The sequence below is a fragment of the Beta vulgaris genome, chromosome 3 (assembly GCF_026745355.1).
Source record: "Beta vulgaris subsp. vulgaris cultivar EL10 chromosome 3, EL10.2, whole genome shotgun sequence".
Taxonomy (NCBI): Eukaryota; Viridiplantae; Streptophyta; class Magnoliopsida; order Caryophyllales; family Amaranthaceae; genus Beta; species Beta vulgaris.
The window spans coordinates 36,879,183-36,896,220 of record NC_079204.1 but is presented as its reverse complement, the minus strand read 5'-3'; the positions used below and the strand labels follow the sequence as shown (position 1 = coordinate 36,896,220).

General features: G+C 37.2%; 1 protein-coding gene across 1 annotated transcript; it reads right to left on the bottom strand.

Annotated features, from left to right (window-relative positions):
* Window positions 1-323: 323 nt before the first annotated feature.
* On the bottom strand, window positions 324-10,956 carry LOC104883552 (E3 ubiquitin-protein ligase MIEL1). Its single transcript, XM_010668094.4, has 12 exons — window positions 10,562-10,956; window positions 10,364-10,451; window positions 10,110-10,166; window positions 9,975-10,007; window positions 9,816-9,893; window positions 9,639-9,682; window positions 3,904-3,944; window positions 1,779-1,861; window positions 1,588-1,679; window positions 1,430-1,499; window positions 888-929; window positions 324-757 (listed from the first exon to the last, which is right to left on the bottom strand). Exons 1-12 carry the CDS (start codon window positions 10,609-10,611, stop codon window positions 635-637), a joined length of 801 nt encoding a protein of 266 aa, XP_010666396.2. The 5' UTR covers window positions 10,612-10,956; the 3' UTR covers window positions 324-634.
* Window positions 10,957-17,038: the final 6,082 nt, after the last annotated feature.

The window sequence follows — 17,038 nt, the reverse complement described above, 5'->3', positions numbered from 1 at the left end:
TACCATTGTCTTATAGCTAATCATAGAATAACCATCTGCTTGAAGGATCGATCCTTAGTTACATTACTATATTATTAGGAGGATTAATTAGGTTATATTTTTGTTAGGTTCGCAACGCGTCTATCCGAAAGAAAACAAGTTTATTTTATGAACTAATAATAACTGTTAGAAATCAGTTTATCTTTAGCTTTTATTAGGAGCTCTTCCCAATTCTTAAAACTAGGAAGTTTTAAAAAGAGGGGTAAAAGATTTTATGAATTTTAGTTAGTTATAATAATAACTGTTAGAAACTTTGAATGATGCCCTTGTTTGATATAGGGAAGTATTGAAGAATAGCATGAACTAATGATAAACGACCATATTATCACAATGTTTACACGTAAGTGAATGTATATGGCTAGATTTGACTTCAATTTACAGGTTGAAAAATTATGATGAGAATGACTTCTGCCAGAAACTATAAAGTTCACATATGACAATGCTTGTCCAAATGATGATGAATGGTGCAAATTACTGATTTTAACTTGCACAATAATGGATGCAGTGAAGAAAGAAAGGCAACAGAAAAATGAGTGTTATCCAGCCAAAAGCGGCTAACACAAGGTGTACGCTTCTGTCTGACTGTTTGATAATTTTAAGGAAAGACTGGAGGCGCAATTTGACGGGTATTATAAGAGCTACAGTGGCTGCATTTCTGCCCAATTATGTGGAAGTAAACCTCTGTCGTATCATTGCAATCGTTACAAAGAATCCAAACCTGCAGCAAATTTTTTCTCATCACTATCAGTAAGATATAGTTATGGTGGAATAATCCCAAAAAAATGGTAAATGATACTTCTTAGCGCATGGAGAATTCCTAGATAATGAAAAAAATAAGTGGGCATTACCTTCTTGTTTCTGTAATCCTCCGGCATTGTGGTTGCTTCAATCTAGAAGAACAAAGAAATGTTGTCAAGCTTTGAAAGGTTGATTGTGATGGGAGACAAGAGTTGTTCTTACTTCATCCCTATCTATTTGCTTCATAGCAAGTTGGCCACACATTTTAAGAACAGAAAAAAACTGGTAGGTAGTATAGACTTTAGAGAAAAAGTAGATGGGAGAATGTTATCATAATTTCAAATATCCTAAAAAGGAAACTGAACCAAATTATCTGAAAATCTTGGTAGGACAACCTTAAAATGTAAAATGTGAAAAACATTACGGAGCGCAGTGAGTATAAAAGTTCAGTTAGACAGTAAACTCCTATCAGTAATAATTCTGAGTCCAATTGGTATCTCCCTGAGCAACTCTGAAGGATGCTCAACCTACTTAACAAGTTGGGTTCAAAAAACTGAAAGGAAACATCTACAGAGATGCTGAACCATTATAATTTGTGGTTTTGGTATTGGTGCTATATCTTACTACATAAGCATGGATATAGCAAGCTTACCTCCTCATCTAATCTCTTCCAGGTTGTAGACATATCAATAACTGATTTTGAGCATATAGGGCAGCAATACCTGCAAAAGTGTCAAAACCCTTATAAAAATTACTGAGAAGAGGATCACTCCATAAATCATGTTTATTTGAGGTTGCAAGCATGCTTACTTATCGCGCTTCATCATCTCACGACAGCATTCATAATGCATGGTATGCCCACATCTCAAGACAGTGGTGTCTTTCAAGGAGTCGAAAAGATACTAATGTAGAGAAGCAGGCAATGTTTGTCAGTTACTGTTTGTGACATCTAAAGCAAGCAGACCAAATGTAGTATAATCAGAGAAGAATGATCAACAAACCTCATAACATATAGGACAGTGATGGCGCATGGAATTCTCTATACACATATGATTATTGCGTAAAGCCACTGAGTAGCAAGATCCTTGAAAACACCAACAATGATATTTTTCAGAAATTTGTTTACCATGCAGCAAAAAGTTATAGAATCAACTTCAGCTACCAGATACAGAAAAAATAAAAGATTATTTATAATTTACTTGGCAAAAGTATAGCAATTTGTACACAAGAATGGCTTCACTTATTAGCTTCTCCAATGAGCTAGAGATATAATTCTAGAATGGTGTCTCTTTGTGCAAGCCCCTGCACGAGTCTTTTAACTTATAACATACAAGGTCAATGGGATACTTCCCCTGTTATTAATTGATATTAGGACGGAACCCCACTCGGTTTGTATGTAGTCGAACTCTTATCCAATGCATGCCTATGGAATATTTATTATGGTGTCAGGGCTAATGATGATCCTCCCAAGGATATAAAAGGAGAGCTCATTGAATAGGAGAGTGCAAACTGGAGATATTCCTCAAGATTACAATTAAAGATGGATTCACATGTGAAGTAAAGCCTTAAGAGACAACCCTGAATGTGAGTTGTGACTAGATTTCCTACACCGGAAAAAAACAGAAGATGATTAACATAATAAAACTAGTGAGTTACTTAACCATTCCAATTAGTTTTCCGATGAAATTCAACTAGGCTTGTATGTGGTGTAGACTATTCTCTTCTATCTCTCTCACCAACCAGATCATAGGAAGAAAGGGAAGAGCCAAAGAAACACAAGCAGATTCCAACTCATGCACTAAATTGGGTTCAGGTCTACTAAAGCTCAAGGAAATCAAACTGCCAATGGTCGGCAGGTCGCAAGCTATGTAGCTACAGAGAACTGACATATTTTGAAATCAATTCTATCAAAAAATATGTTGCCCCCAGAAGTTATGCCTGTGCTTACGAGCCTCTGTTTATCCACAAAAGACTCTCATCAATGAAACATTTTGAATGAACATGTATGAATCCTTTCCTGATGTTGATATAAGAAGTCGGTAACTAAGTTAGCTTGACAAAACAATATATCAAAAAGGAATTTGCTGTACATAAACTTTGCACGACACTTTGTCATTGCGTACAACAAGAAACCAAAGCCTCTACTTTGCGCATGTTGCAGGCTACTTTTCACCTCAATTTCACTTCTTTGAAAAAAGAAACAAAACAGATTTTCGTAGCCACAACTTATGGTGCTTACACTTCACTATATTTTTGCTTATATTATTGGAACTTCACGTAGTGGAACTTATTTTTCAACTTTTAGGAACTTATGTAACCTATTACAACTTATTCAAACTTGAATGTTAATAGAAATGATTGAAATGATTGAAATCATTGGAACTTATTTAAACTTATTTTTCCTATTTCTTTTTTAGATGAAGAGAATGCCCCCCTAAGCAATTGTAATTCTAATTCCCTTATTCTTGTGGGGAAGAGGGAGTGTTAGAAGCATTCATCAAATGTCATGGATAAATCAACTCTGACACAACAAGCACAAGAGATCCTGCCTTCAGCCGGGACTCGAGAAGTCAAGACTCAAAACATAAAGAAACTCAGTCCTAACTGATAAGAAAGAAAACTGGGACTTCACAACTGAAAGTTTAGCTAAAGAGAATACCAATACGCATTTGACAAGATTAGGAATGAATCAAGCTCAGCAATAAGACATTCAGGAGCACACAATTTACTCGATATGCTGCAGAGGAAAGGGGCAAGGGGCCTTCCCCCATTCCTTATCCCTTAACCCAACTAGCTTCGCCTGTGTTTAAAACTGCTTCCTTCTATTTCCCAAATTTTCATGTATAATTAGCACAAGTGAAAAGTGTTTTACTAACCAATAACTGTCAAGAATTCAAGATACTTTGCATCTATAAAAAGGCACAACAGGAATATAAACAAGAATGGAAACCATTCTCACCTTAGGCACGCTTTAGAAAGGTTAAGATGTAACCATCTTTACCCTTTCCTAGTTATAAAACAGATAGAAACATCACAATAAAATTTATATTGCAAGAAACTATTGATTCCAAAGAAATGAAATGCAAAGCAATTATTACATGGGTACTATTCAGGAAATCAGCATACCACATCTCTTGCAGTGGAAAAAGTTCTCACGGCCACCAACCCTGATTCAAAATGATCCAATTCCATCAGAATTCTGTGCAAAATCATTCACTACCGTATTGATTTTAGTAACAAATCGAGAAAGTAAAAAATTCAACAGTTTGGAAAAGCATCTAGATATTCACAATCTATACGTACATCTAAACATTGCAACCAGCATTTCTTACGACAATAATTAATCCCTCGCAAACTTCAAAAATGAATAATAAATTAACCTCACAGACACTTCATAGTCGCAATTATGCATATATTCGAGAACGAGTGACCATACATAGGTAATTAAATACCAGAAAAATTTCAATAACCGGAATCTGTTAGAGGGAAAAACAGTACAACTAGGATCACAAAGATGAACAAGATGAATGTGAATCTTCTAGGTGTGTAATCACTTCTCCAAAAGAAGTATTTCGACCCTATACTGAGCGTGGGTTGCACGGAATCCTCTCTCGAGATACAAAAAAGAATAACAACAAAGTTCTTGCTCACGAAGAACGATGTCAATTAAGAACAAATGTGTGATAAGATTTGTGATGATGAATTTGCTTTGGTGCTTATGTTTGAAAGAGAGTTTCTAACCATCCAGCAATATGAGAGAAGTCTTACAACGCCTAAAATTATAGTCAAAAGGACAACAAACGCTCAAAGCAACAAGCAACGTTCCGCGAAAATTGATGAACTGGTGAACTGGAGCTTACACTCCCCTGTGGAGCAAGTGTTTCATCAACTCGTTGCATCGATTTCTTAAATTCTCCCAATTTTGTGCTTACGGTCGAATACCAGAGTGACACTCCACATTTAAAGCCTCTATATGATAAAGATACTAAGCTATCTTAAAGATACTAAGCTATCTTCTTGATTTCCTTGTATATCATTATCTATCTTCATGATTCCATTGTATATTTTCTCATTATGTCTAGGGATATAGTTTCTATTTATTCTTCTTTACACATCTTCTGTAATCTTTCTTTCTTAGCTACTATTGTATAGTTGTGCTATATATACTTGTAATCTTCAGCTTTATGATATATACAACTTATCCTTTCATGGTAATCAGAGCCAACTATCCACGACCTGTGAAATTTTTTTTCCGGCCGTCACCATGACATCCACCACCATTACCAATGATGCTGAACCCACTCATCCCCTTGTTGTTGTCAACCTCTCAGGTATCCTCAAACTTACCTCCACTAATTATCTATCGTGGAAGCTTCAACTTGAAGCTACTCTCTTTGGTTATGGACTCTCCAAATTTTTGGATGGCACTCATCCCCAACCCGAACCCACTGTCACCACCACGAGTGAAACATCGACAACCACCACTCCAAATCCTAAATACCTTACCTGGAAGCGCCAAGATCAGTTACTTTTTGGTGCTCTAATCGGCACACTTGATCCCACCATCGTGCCGCTAGTTGCTCGTGCTTCTAACTCTAAAGATGCATGGGATACTCTAGCTAATACCTATGCTCGTCACTCTCGAGGCCATCTCAAACTTCTCAAAACCAAGTTCAAAAATCTTACCAAAGGCAATCTTTCCATCTCCGAGTATATTAACGCGGTTCGTGTTTGTGTGAACCAAAGACTTGTTCTCGGGGATACTGTCCTTCCTGAAGATATTATTGAACAGGTTTGTGATGGGATCAAGGATCCTGCTTATGCTGCAATTATTAATGGGGTAAGTGCTCGTGACTCTCTAATCTCATTTGAAGAGCTTCACGAGAAACTTCTTGTGTGTGAGAACTCAATTTGCCAAGATACTCCCTCCCCTACTCTTCCTGTGACTGTCCATAACACCTCCACTCGTCCTTACCGTTCCCCTGCATCTACCCCTGCTCCAACCGACCCCCATAGTCACTCCTCTAACCCACCCAAACACTATTCTCCTACCTCCAAGAAACCCACCAAAGGCTACCAAGGCAAGTGCCAATGGTGCCATACCTTTGGCCACTCTCTCTACCGTTGCCCTCAATTTCAAGAAAAATTCCCCTATGCAAAGCCTACTGCTCCCCCACCCTCATCTCATACTCCACGTCCTAATGCACCCCAAGCACATCTCACCACCATTGCCTCACCCTCCTCCCCTTCCTCCCCTTGGCTCTTGGATTCCGGCGCCTCTCACCATGTTACCAATGACCTCTCCACACTCTCTCTTCATCATCCATATGATGGCACGGAAGAAATTGTAATTGGCGATGGTACGGGCCTCCCTATCACTCATATTGGTTCATTCTCTCTCTCTCTTCCTTCCTCTAAATCTTTGTGTCTTTCAAATGTTTTATGTGCACCTTCTATGTCTCGCAATATCATTTCTATCTCTCAATTATGTGCTCAAAATAATCTCCTAATTGAATTTTCTTGTGATTCCTATGTTATGAAGGATCGTCTCACGGGGGCACCTCTTTTTAACGGACCAACAAAGCAAGGCATCTATGAATGGCCCTCCTCTCCTTCGGCCATTGCCTTCTCCACCACCACTACTTCCGCTCTTGATTGGCATCACAAATTAGGCCATCCATCTATTTCTATTCTTAAATCTTTAGCTACTAGATTTAATCTCAATGTCTCTAATTTTAGTTCCTTTAATTGTGATGCATGCCAATGTAATAAGAGTCATAAACTCCCTTTTAATAAATCTACTTTGGTTTCCCATGGTCCGCTTGATATCATTTATACTGATTTATGGACTTCTCCTGTTTACTCTATCGATGGTTTCAAATACTATGTTATTTTCGTTGATCACTTCACAAAATACATATGGTTTTATCCTTTAAAACACAAATCTGATACCAAACCTATTTTTCTTAGGTTCAAAGCCTTAGTTGAAAAATTCTTTGAAACATCTATCAAAACTATATACTCCGACAATGGTGGTGAATATGAAGCTCTCACCACTCTTCTCACCATTGATGGTGTTTCTCATCTAACCTCTCCTCCACACACTCCTGAGCACAATGGTTTTGCGGAGAGGAGACATCGCCATATTGTTGAGACGGGTCTATCTCTTCTCACTCACTCTCGTCTTCCTCTTGAATTATGGAGCTATGCATTCTCTACCGCCACTTATCTCATCAATCGCATGCTTACTCCTACTCTCGCTCATAAATCTCCTTATGAATGTCTCTTCAACACCCCTCCTAATTATTTAAAACTTCGTAGCTTTGGGTGTCTTTGTTATCCATGGTTACGCCCCTACACCACTCACAAACTTGACTCAAAATCTACTCCTTGTATCTTCATTGGCTACTCAAAGTCACAAAGCGCCTACCATTGTCTTGACCCTCTCACTCACAAAATTTACACTTCGCGACATGTGCGATTTGTTGAGACCGAATTCCCATACTCCACCCTCACTAAACACACTGCCTCCCCTAATTCTCCATCGCCTGATCTTTGGTGTTCAATATTTCTTCCTCTTGTTCCTACTGTCTCACCCCACTCCCCACCTTCTACTCCATCTCACAGACCTACCTCCCCTCACACTCCGCTGCCTACTCCCTCTCCTCACACTCTCACGTCACATACATCCCCTACAACTCCTACCTCACCTATTTCTCCTCCTCTCGCTGCGTCGCCATCTCTTAACCCTCCCTTCTCTAATGCTGATTCTATTTCCTCCCTACCTACCAGCAGCTATGAACCTCAACCATCCCCTTCACCCTCCTTGTCCTCTACTACTTCCTTCCTTGATCCCCCTCCACCTCCCACTGGCATCATAACCCGCTCCAAAAATAACATTTCCAAACCTAATCCTAAGTATGCCAACCTCACCACTCTCTCTCCTAAACACTTTGTTCCTACCACTGTTTCTCAAGCTCTTAAACACCCCTTATGGAAGAAAGCCATGGAAGATGAATATAACTCCCTTATTACTATGGGTACTTGGCAACTTGTTGAACCTCACACCGCCACTAATTTGATCAAAAGCAAGTGGGTCTTTCGTATCAAATACAAACCTAATGGTGACATTGAACGCTACAAAGCACGTCTTGTAGCTAAAGGTTTTCAACAACGTCCCGGTATCGATTACAATGAAACTTTTAGCCCTGTTGTAAAACCGGCTACGGTTCGCACTATTCTCACCCTTGCCACAACTCACGGTTGGTCTCTTAGACAATTGGACATTAACAATGCTTTTCTTCAAGGTACTCTTAATGAGGTTGTTTATATGGCTCAACCTCAAGGCTTCATTGACCCCTCTTCTCCTAAAGCAATTTGTCGTCTCAACAAGGCCATATACGGCCTCAAGCAGGCTCCTAGGGCATGGTACACCGAACTCATGACCTTTCTTGTTGGTCTCGGCTTCATCCGTACTGCCTCAGACTCCTCTCTTTTTATTTTACATCAACCCACACCCATCTATCTCATTGTATATGTGGACGATATTATTATAACGGGTCCATCTCAAACTCACCTTGCCTCTTTTGTTAAACATTTAGCCACTCGGTTTTCACTCAAAGATTTGGGGTCATTATCTTATTTTCTAGGTGTTGAAGTAATACCAACCTCTAGTGGACTTTTTCTAAGTCAACGGAAATACATCAGTGATTTACTAGACTCCATGGGCATGCTTGAAGCTAAACCTGCCACTACCCCTCTAGTTGTCACTACTCCTCTTCTAGCATCTTCGGGTACTCCTTTGGAAGCTCCCAAGGATTATCGAGCTACTCTTGGTAGCTTACAATACTTAACTCTCACCCGTCCTGATGTTGCCTTTGCCGTAAATCGGTTATCTCAGTACATGCACTGTCCCACAACCGATCACTGGCTTGCCTTGAAGCGCTTATTACGTTACCTTCATGGTACTCTTGATTATGGTATTAATATTTTACGTGATTCTCCTTCTCATCTGCATGCCTTTACGGATGCGGATTGGGCGGGTAACAAAGACGATTACACCTCTACAATGGGTCACATTATTTTCCTGGGTCGCAATCCCATTACTTGGTGCTCCAAGAAACAAAAACGTGTGGCTCGTTCCTCTACCGAAGCCGAGTATCGTGCTATTGCTCACACCACTGGTGAACTCTTATGGTTACGTAATTTATTTTATGAAATGAAGCTTCATATTACTCAACAACCTATTATTTTTTGTGATAACTTGGGTGCCACTTTTCTTAGTGCTAATCAAGTTTTTGACTCAAAAATGAAACACCTTGCTCTTGCTTTCTATTTCATACGTGAGCAAGTTCAAGAAGGTCATCTTCGTGTTGTTCATGTTCCTACCGGAGACCAACTGGCTGACTTTCTTACTAAGCCACTGACTCGGCCCCGACTAGATACGTTGCTTCTCAAGATCGGCATGACTCCTCGCCCGCCGAACTTGCGGGGGCATGATAAAGATACTAAGCTATCTTAAAGATACTAAGCTATCTTCTTGATTTCCTTGTATATCATTATCTATCTTCATGATTCCATTGTATATTTTCTCATTATGTCTAGGGATATAGTTTCTATTTATTCTTCTTTACACATCTTCTGTAATCTTTCTTTCTTAGCTACTATTGTATAGTTGTGCTATATATACTTGTAATCTTCAGCTTTATGATATATACAACTTATCCTTTCACTATATCCTACGTTGTTTTAAGTGATGACCCCTTTACCAATTGACTTAAGACAAACGTAACATTCATCAAATCATACAAATGCTCTAAATTTCCAACATAATCCAGAGCAAATTAAAGTTGGAAACTCACCTACAAATCCCGCAATCATCACAGTGGAATTGCATTTTATCAATCTGCAAATATGAAACATGTAGTCATCAACTCGAAATGTTCAACGAAAGCATGGAATGTAATTGGTTCTGTTTAGTATTTTCAGATGGGTTAGGTTTATAGCTGGACTGAATCAACAAAGCTGCAGAAGATTACATCATCATCATAGAACTTGCATATCTCACAGAAATACTCCCCCATATTAACACCACAATTTGTGCAGACACGTCCCACCTGCATTTACAATAACAAATTTAAACATCACAATTCACACACCTAACAACAAAGATTTCGACAGTTGTACTTCATACATACTGGTTGCTCTGTGTCGCAAACAGCACAAACAACCTGTAACGAGATCACGTGGGAACCAAATCAATAAACCAAGCTCAAGTAAAACTGAAGTAAACACAGCAAAAGAGTGCAGGAAATGGAAAGGCTTCGACATACTTGCTTAACATCACATCGATTTAGTTCATGCCGATCCATTGGGTTGCGCAGCATGCTCTAATAGACATTTACACAAACAAGTAAAAAGAAATGAATACCCACAAATCCAAACAACATATGAAAGGTATATGAATGTGTTACAAGTTGAATGAAGATCAACTTAGCTGCTCAACTCTAATAAATAAACAAACACACACTACAATGAAAAACAAAAAGAAAGACACAAAAGTCAAAAGGGTATATGAATGTTTTACAGTGGCCTCATTGTGACAATGGCGACAAGGGAAGATCTCGTTGCAACAAGGAGCCCGAATCAAGCACCTTCGCCTGTAATGTTGACATCTGAATAGAATACAAAGGATACAACAACAATAAACAAAATGGACCAAAAGTGGAAAAAACAAACAATCAAGAAGAATATATTAGAAAGACAAGATTAATTATATGAATACCCAAAACCCATCCTCCCAAAAGCAAGGCGTTCACAAGCAGAGCCCTCCATTAATCAGGGAATAAATCTGGTTCTTCTTATTTTTTTGTGGGTTACTCAAATCAACCAAAAAAAAGTATATGAAATGAGAAAGCCAAGTTAGAAGGAAGAAAGGGGGTGTGTATTTCAAGAACAACTAGTCATACATTTTATTCCCCATTAAAATAATCCTGATATTTATGTATAAATTCATTGGATTTACAGAGAAATATTAAGAGGTAAGAGGAGTAGAAAAAGAGTAAAAGGAACATAATTTTATTAGTTTATTAATTGAGGAGAGAGAGAGAGAGGATGTGATTGGATAAGATTTGGGCGGGGGTGGGCAGGTGATGGAAAGAAAGAGAGATGCCCAATTGCAACTTCTTGAAATAGGAAAGATGGAAATGCTTTGGCGCCGTAAATCAGAGATTGTAGTTTATTTTTCTTTTTGGAAAGTAAAGATCACTGATTCAAGCAACCGTTTCGTGGACTTTATTGTAACTAACTCTTTTGGAATGAAGCGATGCTGATATAAGATAGGAAATGAGTTTTGATAAAATAAAAAGAATTTTTGTTTGGTGAATAAAAAGATTTTCAGAAAAACCCTAAGATCTTATATTTCCTTTGGTATCAAGTTAGAATAACAAATATCTTAAAAATGCTCTTTTCACTAGTGGAAAAAATGCTAAATGACACAAAACAACATATTTGGTTTTCCCAAAACCAATTCCGTTTATTAGGTATTTTTTCGTGTAATTTGTCAGAACCAAAACTGGTTCGACTGAGAAGTGCAGACTGTATTAGCTAGGTTTGGCCCAAGTTCCTTATAAAAGGCGCGAGCCGTGTACTTAGACTCGAAGCCTCCCTCACAATCTCTCACTTTCCCCACTTGGCCCGCTTTTCCTCTCTCAAGTTCAAAGCCTCTCCTCACCCCTCTCTTCTTAGGGTTTCAAATCCCTCTCCTCACTCCTCTTGTCTCACCCCCTTTTCCAGCACCAACCCACTAACAACAACCAACAACCCTCTCTCACCAACACCAACCCTCTTTTACGTATGCTGTCGCTTTTTAGGGTCTCATTCATCTGGGTTTGGTTTGCCATTGCTCGTCGTCTTCTCCTCTCTCACACTTGTCACTTGCCTCATCTATCTTAGTGCTCGTCGCCGCCCATATGAGTTTCTTTCGCCGTCGCCCTGTGTAGGTGTGCTTTTATTGATTACACGAGATGAACACATATCTGAATATATGATTGTAAATGTTTTTGTTTTTAGAAATATTTTCAAATAAGAAGTCGCCAACAAGTCCTCAAAGGAAGACTCATAAATCTAATTGGATATTTGGAAATCATAGAAAAACTTAGGGACTTATCTAATGTAGATTTTCCCCATCATGACTCCATGAATGGTCAATGAACCAAATTACAAATTGAGTTAGAGGATGAGGGTACGAATGTGATCAAGAATCAAATTCGGCCATTGTTGGCCTCTACTTAATGTGATTCATATCCGAGATTTATGCGATTAAATAACAACATAACCATATAATATGTTAGTGCAATGTAAAAATTAATCTATGTTGGTTCATTGGACACGCAAAATACTAATTTGTGGTAACATGTTATTTAAGTAATCAAATGACATGGAACGTAATTCAATTGTCAAAATTATCTGATTTTAGCGTTAGAACATCTATTTACGTCTTTGATTAACAAAATAAGCATGTGCGGTGGTGAAAAGCGTTAAACATATAAGCGTGCATATCAATAGAATGATAAAATAAAATAAAAAGAAGATGAGAGATTAGAAAATACAAGAAAGTGTAAATTCCTTTAAGATATACATTGTGACTGTAGGCGTGTTTTAATTACCTGTACTGGGTGTGAGCGCAAATTTGACTACCTCATCGTAAAAGTTTTTATTGAAAATATTTTGAAGTCGCCAACAAGTCTTTAAAGGAGGACTCATAAACCTAATTGGATATTGGGAAATCAAAGGTACAAGTACAGGACTTATCCAATGTAGATTTTCCTGTCATGACTCCATTAATGGTTAATAAACCATACATTAAGTTCGGGGGGTGATGCCATGAATACGGTCATAATGAATCATGATCGATCGCCCATTGCTAATCTCTACTAAATATCGATTCAAATCAAGTTTTATGCAAAAGAATAACCAGATAATATTTTCATACACCTAAAAACATTAGTCAAGGCCGGTTCATGAAACACATAAAAGACTATTTTTAGTGGTATATTATTATGCAACGAAAATTACAGGGAACCTAACAGGTTGTCCAAATTATCTGATCATTATTAGAACAATTCTTTAGATCTTGATTAGCAATAATAACATATGTGGTGATGAAAAGGCAAGCAGGATAATCATATTAATAAATGTCAGAAAATAAATAAAATGAGAAAAAGAGGTTAGAATGTATAGAAGAACAATATATTTTAAGGATCTACATCATAAAAGAAATCGTTAGTTACTTCAATGAAAATTAATAAATTTATTCAAGGACCCTCGGGATTATACCGTGGCTTGGGTCTGAGAGATTGACAACTTTCGGGACGAGCAATCGTGAAGCCTGAAAATATGAACGTGGGTGTATGTCTGAAAGTATGTGTTTTATGAAAATATGAGAGAATTTTTAGAGAGAATTTGTAAGTGTATTCGTAGAGTTCGAAGTGTAAAATCCTGGTGTTTTTTAGATCAGGAAAACCACAATGTATTTATATGCAAATACTTAAAAAAAAGATAAAAAAGTAACTTTTGAGCTGCTAGCTAATCAAACTTACCATTCATAAACCTCAAATTACATTATCTTGCAGTAGAAATATAACTTAACAAATCGATCCTAGACCTATGGGTTATGGGGCCATAACATAACAACTTCAAAATTTTAAACCAAAAAGCAAATTACATAATACTTTACTCGATTTCCAAAATAACAAAATACTTCATTCTTAAATGAGACCTGAATACTCCTAAATACAACCTCTAAATGCAATATTTAAATACAATTTAATAATCAACTCTCGCTTGAATCCGCTCTGACCTTCCAACTCAAACCTGCAATTCATAGAGGATAATACAAAACAAAAACAAAAACTAAATTGAGCGAAAAGCTCAATAACTTTACTTCAGCCCGTCAAAACGATTTTGGTTCGGAAACATTTTTCATATCATAAACATACTGGGTAATTGTTCAGAAAAGATCCCATCCTTTAAAATCTATCGCTGGCATAGCTCAATTACTTAACACAAATCGCTGGCAAGTACAAGTTTTGGAAAAACATAACGTAACATAACATAACATAGCAGAATATTCGACCTTTTCTGGTCTTAACTCATATCTGAATCATTTTCGTTAACCTGTACCTTGCCCACTATTCATCTCATTTCATAAGCTAGGACAACTAAAAAAAAATTAAGAAATCATTTTTTCATTATCATACTCAAATCATATTGCAAGAAACATAAATATATCCGAACAATTCTAATAACAGAACAAAATCATATTCCACAAATCCACACATTAAGATGCATCTATAACAATGGCCATGACTATAAACGATATACAATATCAAAATATAACTCAAACATGGGCATTTTAAATATATTTTGCTGATCATAAAGGTTATCTCAAACTCAAGAACAATTATATGCAATCTCCAAGAATCATAACCTTGATCCCCATCTTGGCTTGAAACATACATATCTCGAATAGCCATAAACTTCTTTGTGACAAGTAGAAATGTATTTAGATTCTGTGTCGTCGATGCAAATCGGGCATGCTTTCTTCCCTTTGTTCTTGTACCCAGATAAGTTCCCATAAGCAGGAAAGTCATTAAGAGTGTATAAAAGCATGGCACGCAATATGAATACCTCATCAACATGTGCATCATACACAGAAACTCCTTCATCCCACATCTTTCTCAAATCATCAACAAGTGGTTGGAGGTAGACATCTATGTCGTTTCCAGGCTTGTTCGGCCCTGAAATAAGAATCGACAACACGATGTACTTGCGTTTCATGCACAACCAAAGAGGTAAGTTCTATATAACTAGAAGAACTGGCCATGTACTATGTTGAGAACTAAGAGTGTCGAATGGGTTCATCCCATCCGTACATAGGCCAAGCCTCAAATTTCTATCCTCGACACCAAAGGTCTTACGCAGACGATTTATACCTTTCCACTCAGGAGCATCAACCAGATGTTTGAGAAAACCGTCCTTTTTCCTTCGTTTTGCATGCCACCTCAAGTTCTTAGCATCTTTCTTGATTGAAAACATGCGCTTGAATCGTTGTATAATCGGAAGATACCACATCACCTTTGCTGGAGGCCCTTTCTTATCACAACCCCTGCGCGCCTATAACGCGACTTCCCACATCGAGGACACTCATCAATATTCGCATATTCATTTCGATATAACACACAATCGTTTGGACAAGCATGTATTTTCTTGTACTCCAAACCGAAGGGACACATCAGTTTCTTCGCGTAGTAGTTCGACTTGGGTAGTTCATGGTTGTCCGGTAACATATCACCAAATGCTTGCAATAAGGAAGTGAAAGCTGAGTCACTTATACCGGCTTTCATCTTGATGTTAAAGAGTGTTATCGCAGCCGTAAGCTTTGTGTACCTCGTACAACTGGGATACAACGGTTTCCGAGACGCCTCGGCCATGCACTCAAAAATACGAGGCCGTTTTCCAGCATGATCATCCACCCCCTCCATCATCTCCTCGATATGGTCCCCATCATCATCATCCTAAATATTCTCATATTCGTCCGCGAGGTTCTTGTCAATCTCAATGACATCAAACTCACCTCTTTCATGCACATCGTTAACAATGGCATTCCCACAATCATATATACCCTCCCCACCGTGCCCAACCCATACATGGTAGTCTTGCCTAAACCCACGACGAAAGATATGCTCCCTCAGCGACCCAATGTTACTAACCATGCCCACATTTTGTAACACCCCCAAATTTCTCTCTTTTTGAATAATATATTTTAATATAAAACACTTGAGAAACTTGAGAGTATTACCGCCACGTGATAACGTTAAAGGCTAAAACTACTAACTACTAACTTAACAATGCAGCGGAATTAACAAAAATAACTTCTCTTTATTGATAAATAAAAAATTATTGTTAACAACAAGGAAAAATAAACATAATGACTACTAAACTAAGCTATATAGTACTCCTCACTAGCTCCCCATATGTAGTATGCATCAATCAACCTGAAAAATCTGCTCACCAAAAGGATCATCACAGGGACAAAGCCATAAAACAAACAAAACAAAATGCGTGTCAGTAAAAATACTGAGTACATGTATATGCGGAAATTTAAACACTTTATTAAACATTCAAAAGAATATTCATATAAACTTTCTTGAATACTTGAAATAACTTGTATAATATAAAGTATATAACTTTAATAAAACTCCTTTTCCTTGCCTAGGTACCTTTCCTAAAGTGTGCACACCCCCAAGTTTAGTATTCCTTACTGAGTCTATTACGAGGGGAACTACCTTGTCCACATGACTTATACAAAAAGTACATGGGTAAAATATAATAGCTACCGTTCTTGTTAGTAAATAACAAGCCGTGGCCTCTGTATAAATTGTGATCATAAAAGATCATATAACTAATAAAAATCCTTTAAAAGTAATACTCCTTCAAAAGAATAATAATTCTTATATCAAACCTTAGCCATATAAAAGGCATAAATAATCACTGCTCATAAAAAAAAGATAATCTTGAAGCTTTTAATTATAGAGATAGAATAATTATATTTAGTAACGTAAGGTATTAATAGCTAGCAGGTCATGTAGATTCTATTTGACATATTGCCGTATGGCTTCGGCATGAAATTAGTACAATAAAAATTGTAAGTTACTGACATGTACCATGACATACAACAAAGGATAATAATTTCATGTGGCTAAAGTTTCAGAGTACTAATGCACGACTCTTTATAAGCGGATAATTAATTCACTCAACTTATTTTTTTGTTTACAACAACAAACGAACCTGCGATTAACCATAAATTACTAGCATGTTCAATCATAAATTTAACCATGTACTTACAAAGGAGTATGCTGAAACTTATAATATTAATACTAAAACTCACGTAAACATACATTACAATCCAAGATAACAACCCTAAAACAATAATACTATATGTGCATAACAATATTAAAAATCTACATATACACGCACCTTCAATAATAATAACTACTAGGGAGAAAAATAGAGAAGGTAGGCTAAGAGGGAGAGAGTTTAAACTTGAGAAAAGATATTTATTCCTCAAATTTGGTGTGAAAAATATGGTGGGTGGAGACCCCTATTTATACTAGTTGGGTAAATAGGATAAGAATAGGAATAGGAACTAAAAGATAGATTCTTGAGAAAAGATAATTACTTTAGGTAGGATAAACTATCT

Excerpts from the sequence above, each read along its gene's own strand:
- LOC104883552 (XM_010668094.4), bottom strand. The coding sequence starts at position 10,611 with ATGGAGGGCTCTGCTTGTGAACGCCTTGCTTTTGGGAGGATGGGTTTT. Across the intron at positions 10,452-10,561 it reads TTTGGGAGGATGGGTTTTGG|ATGTCAACATTACAGGCGAA; the intron begins GTATTCATATAA and ends TATTCTATTCAG. Across the intron at positions 9,683-9,815 it reads GCAAGTTCTATGATGATGAT|ATTGATAAAATGCAATTCCA; the intron begins GTAATCTTCTGC and ends TCATATTTGCAG.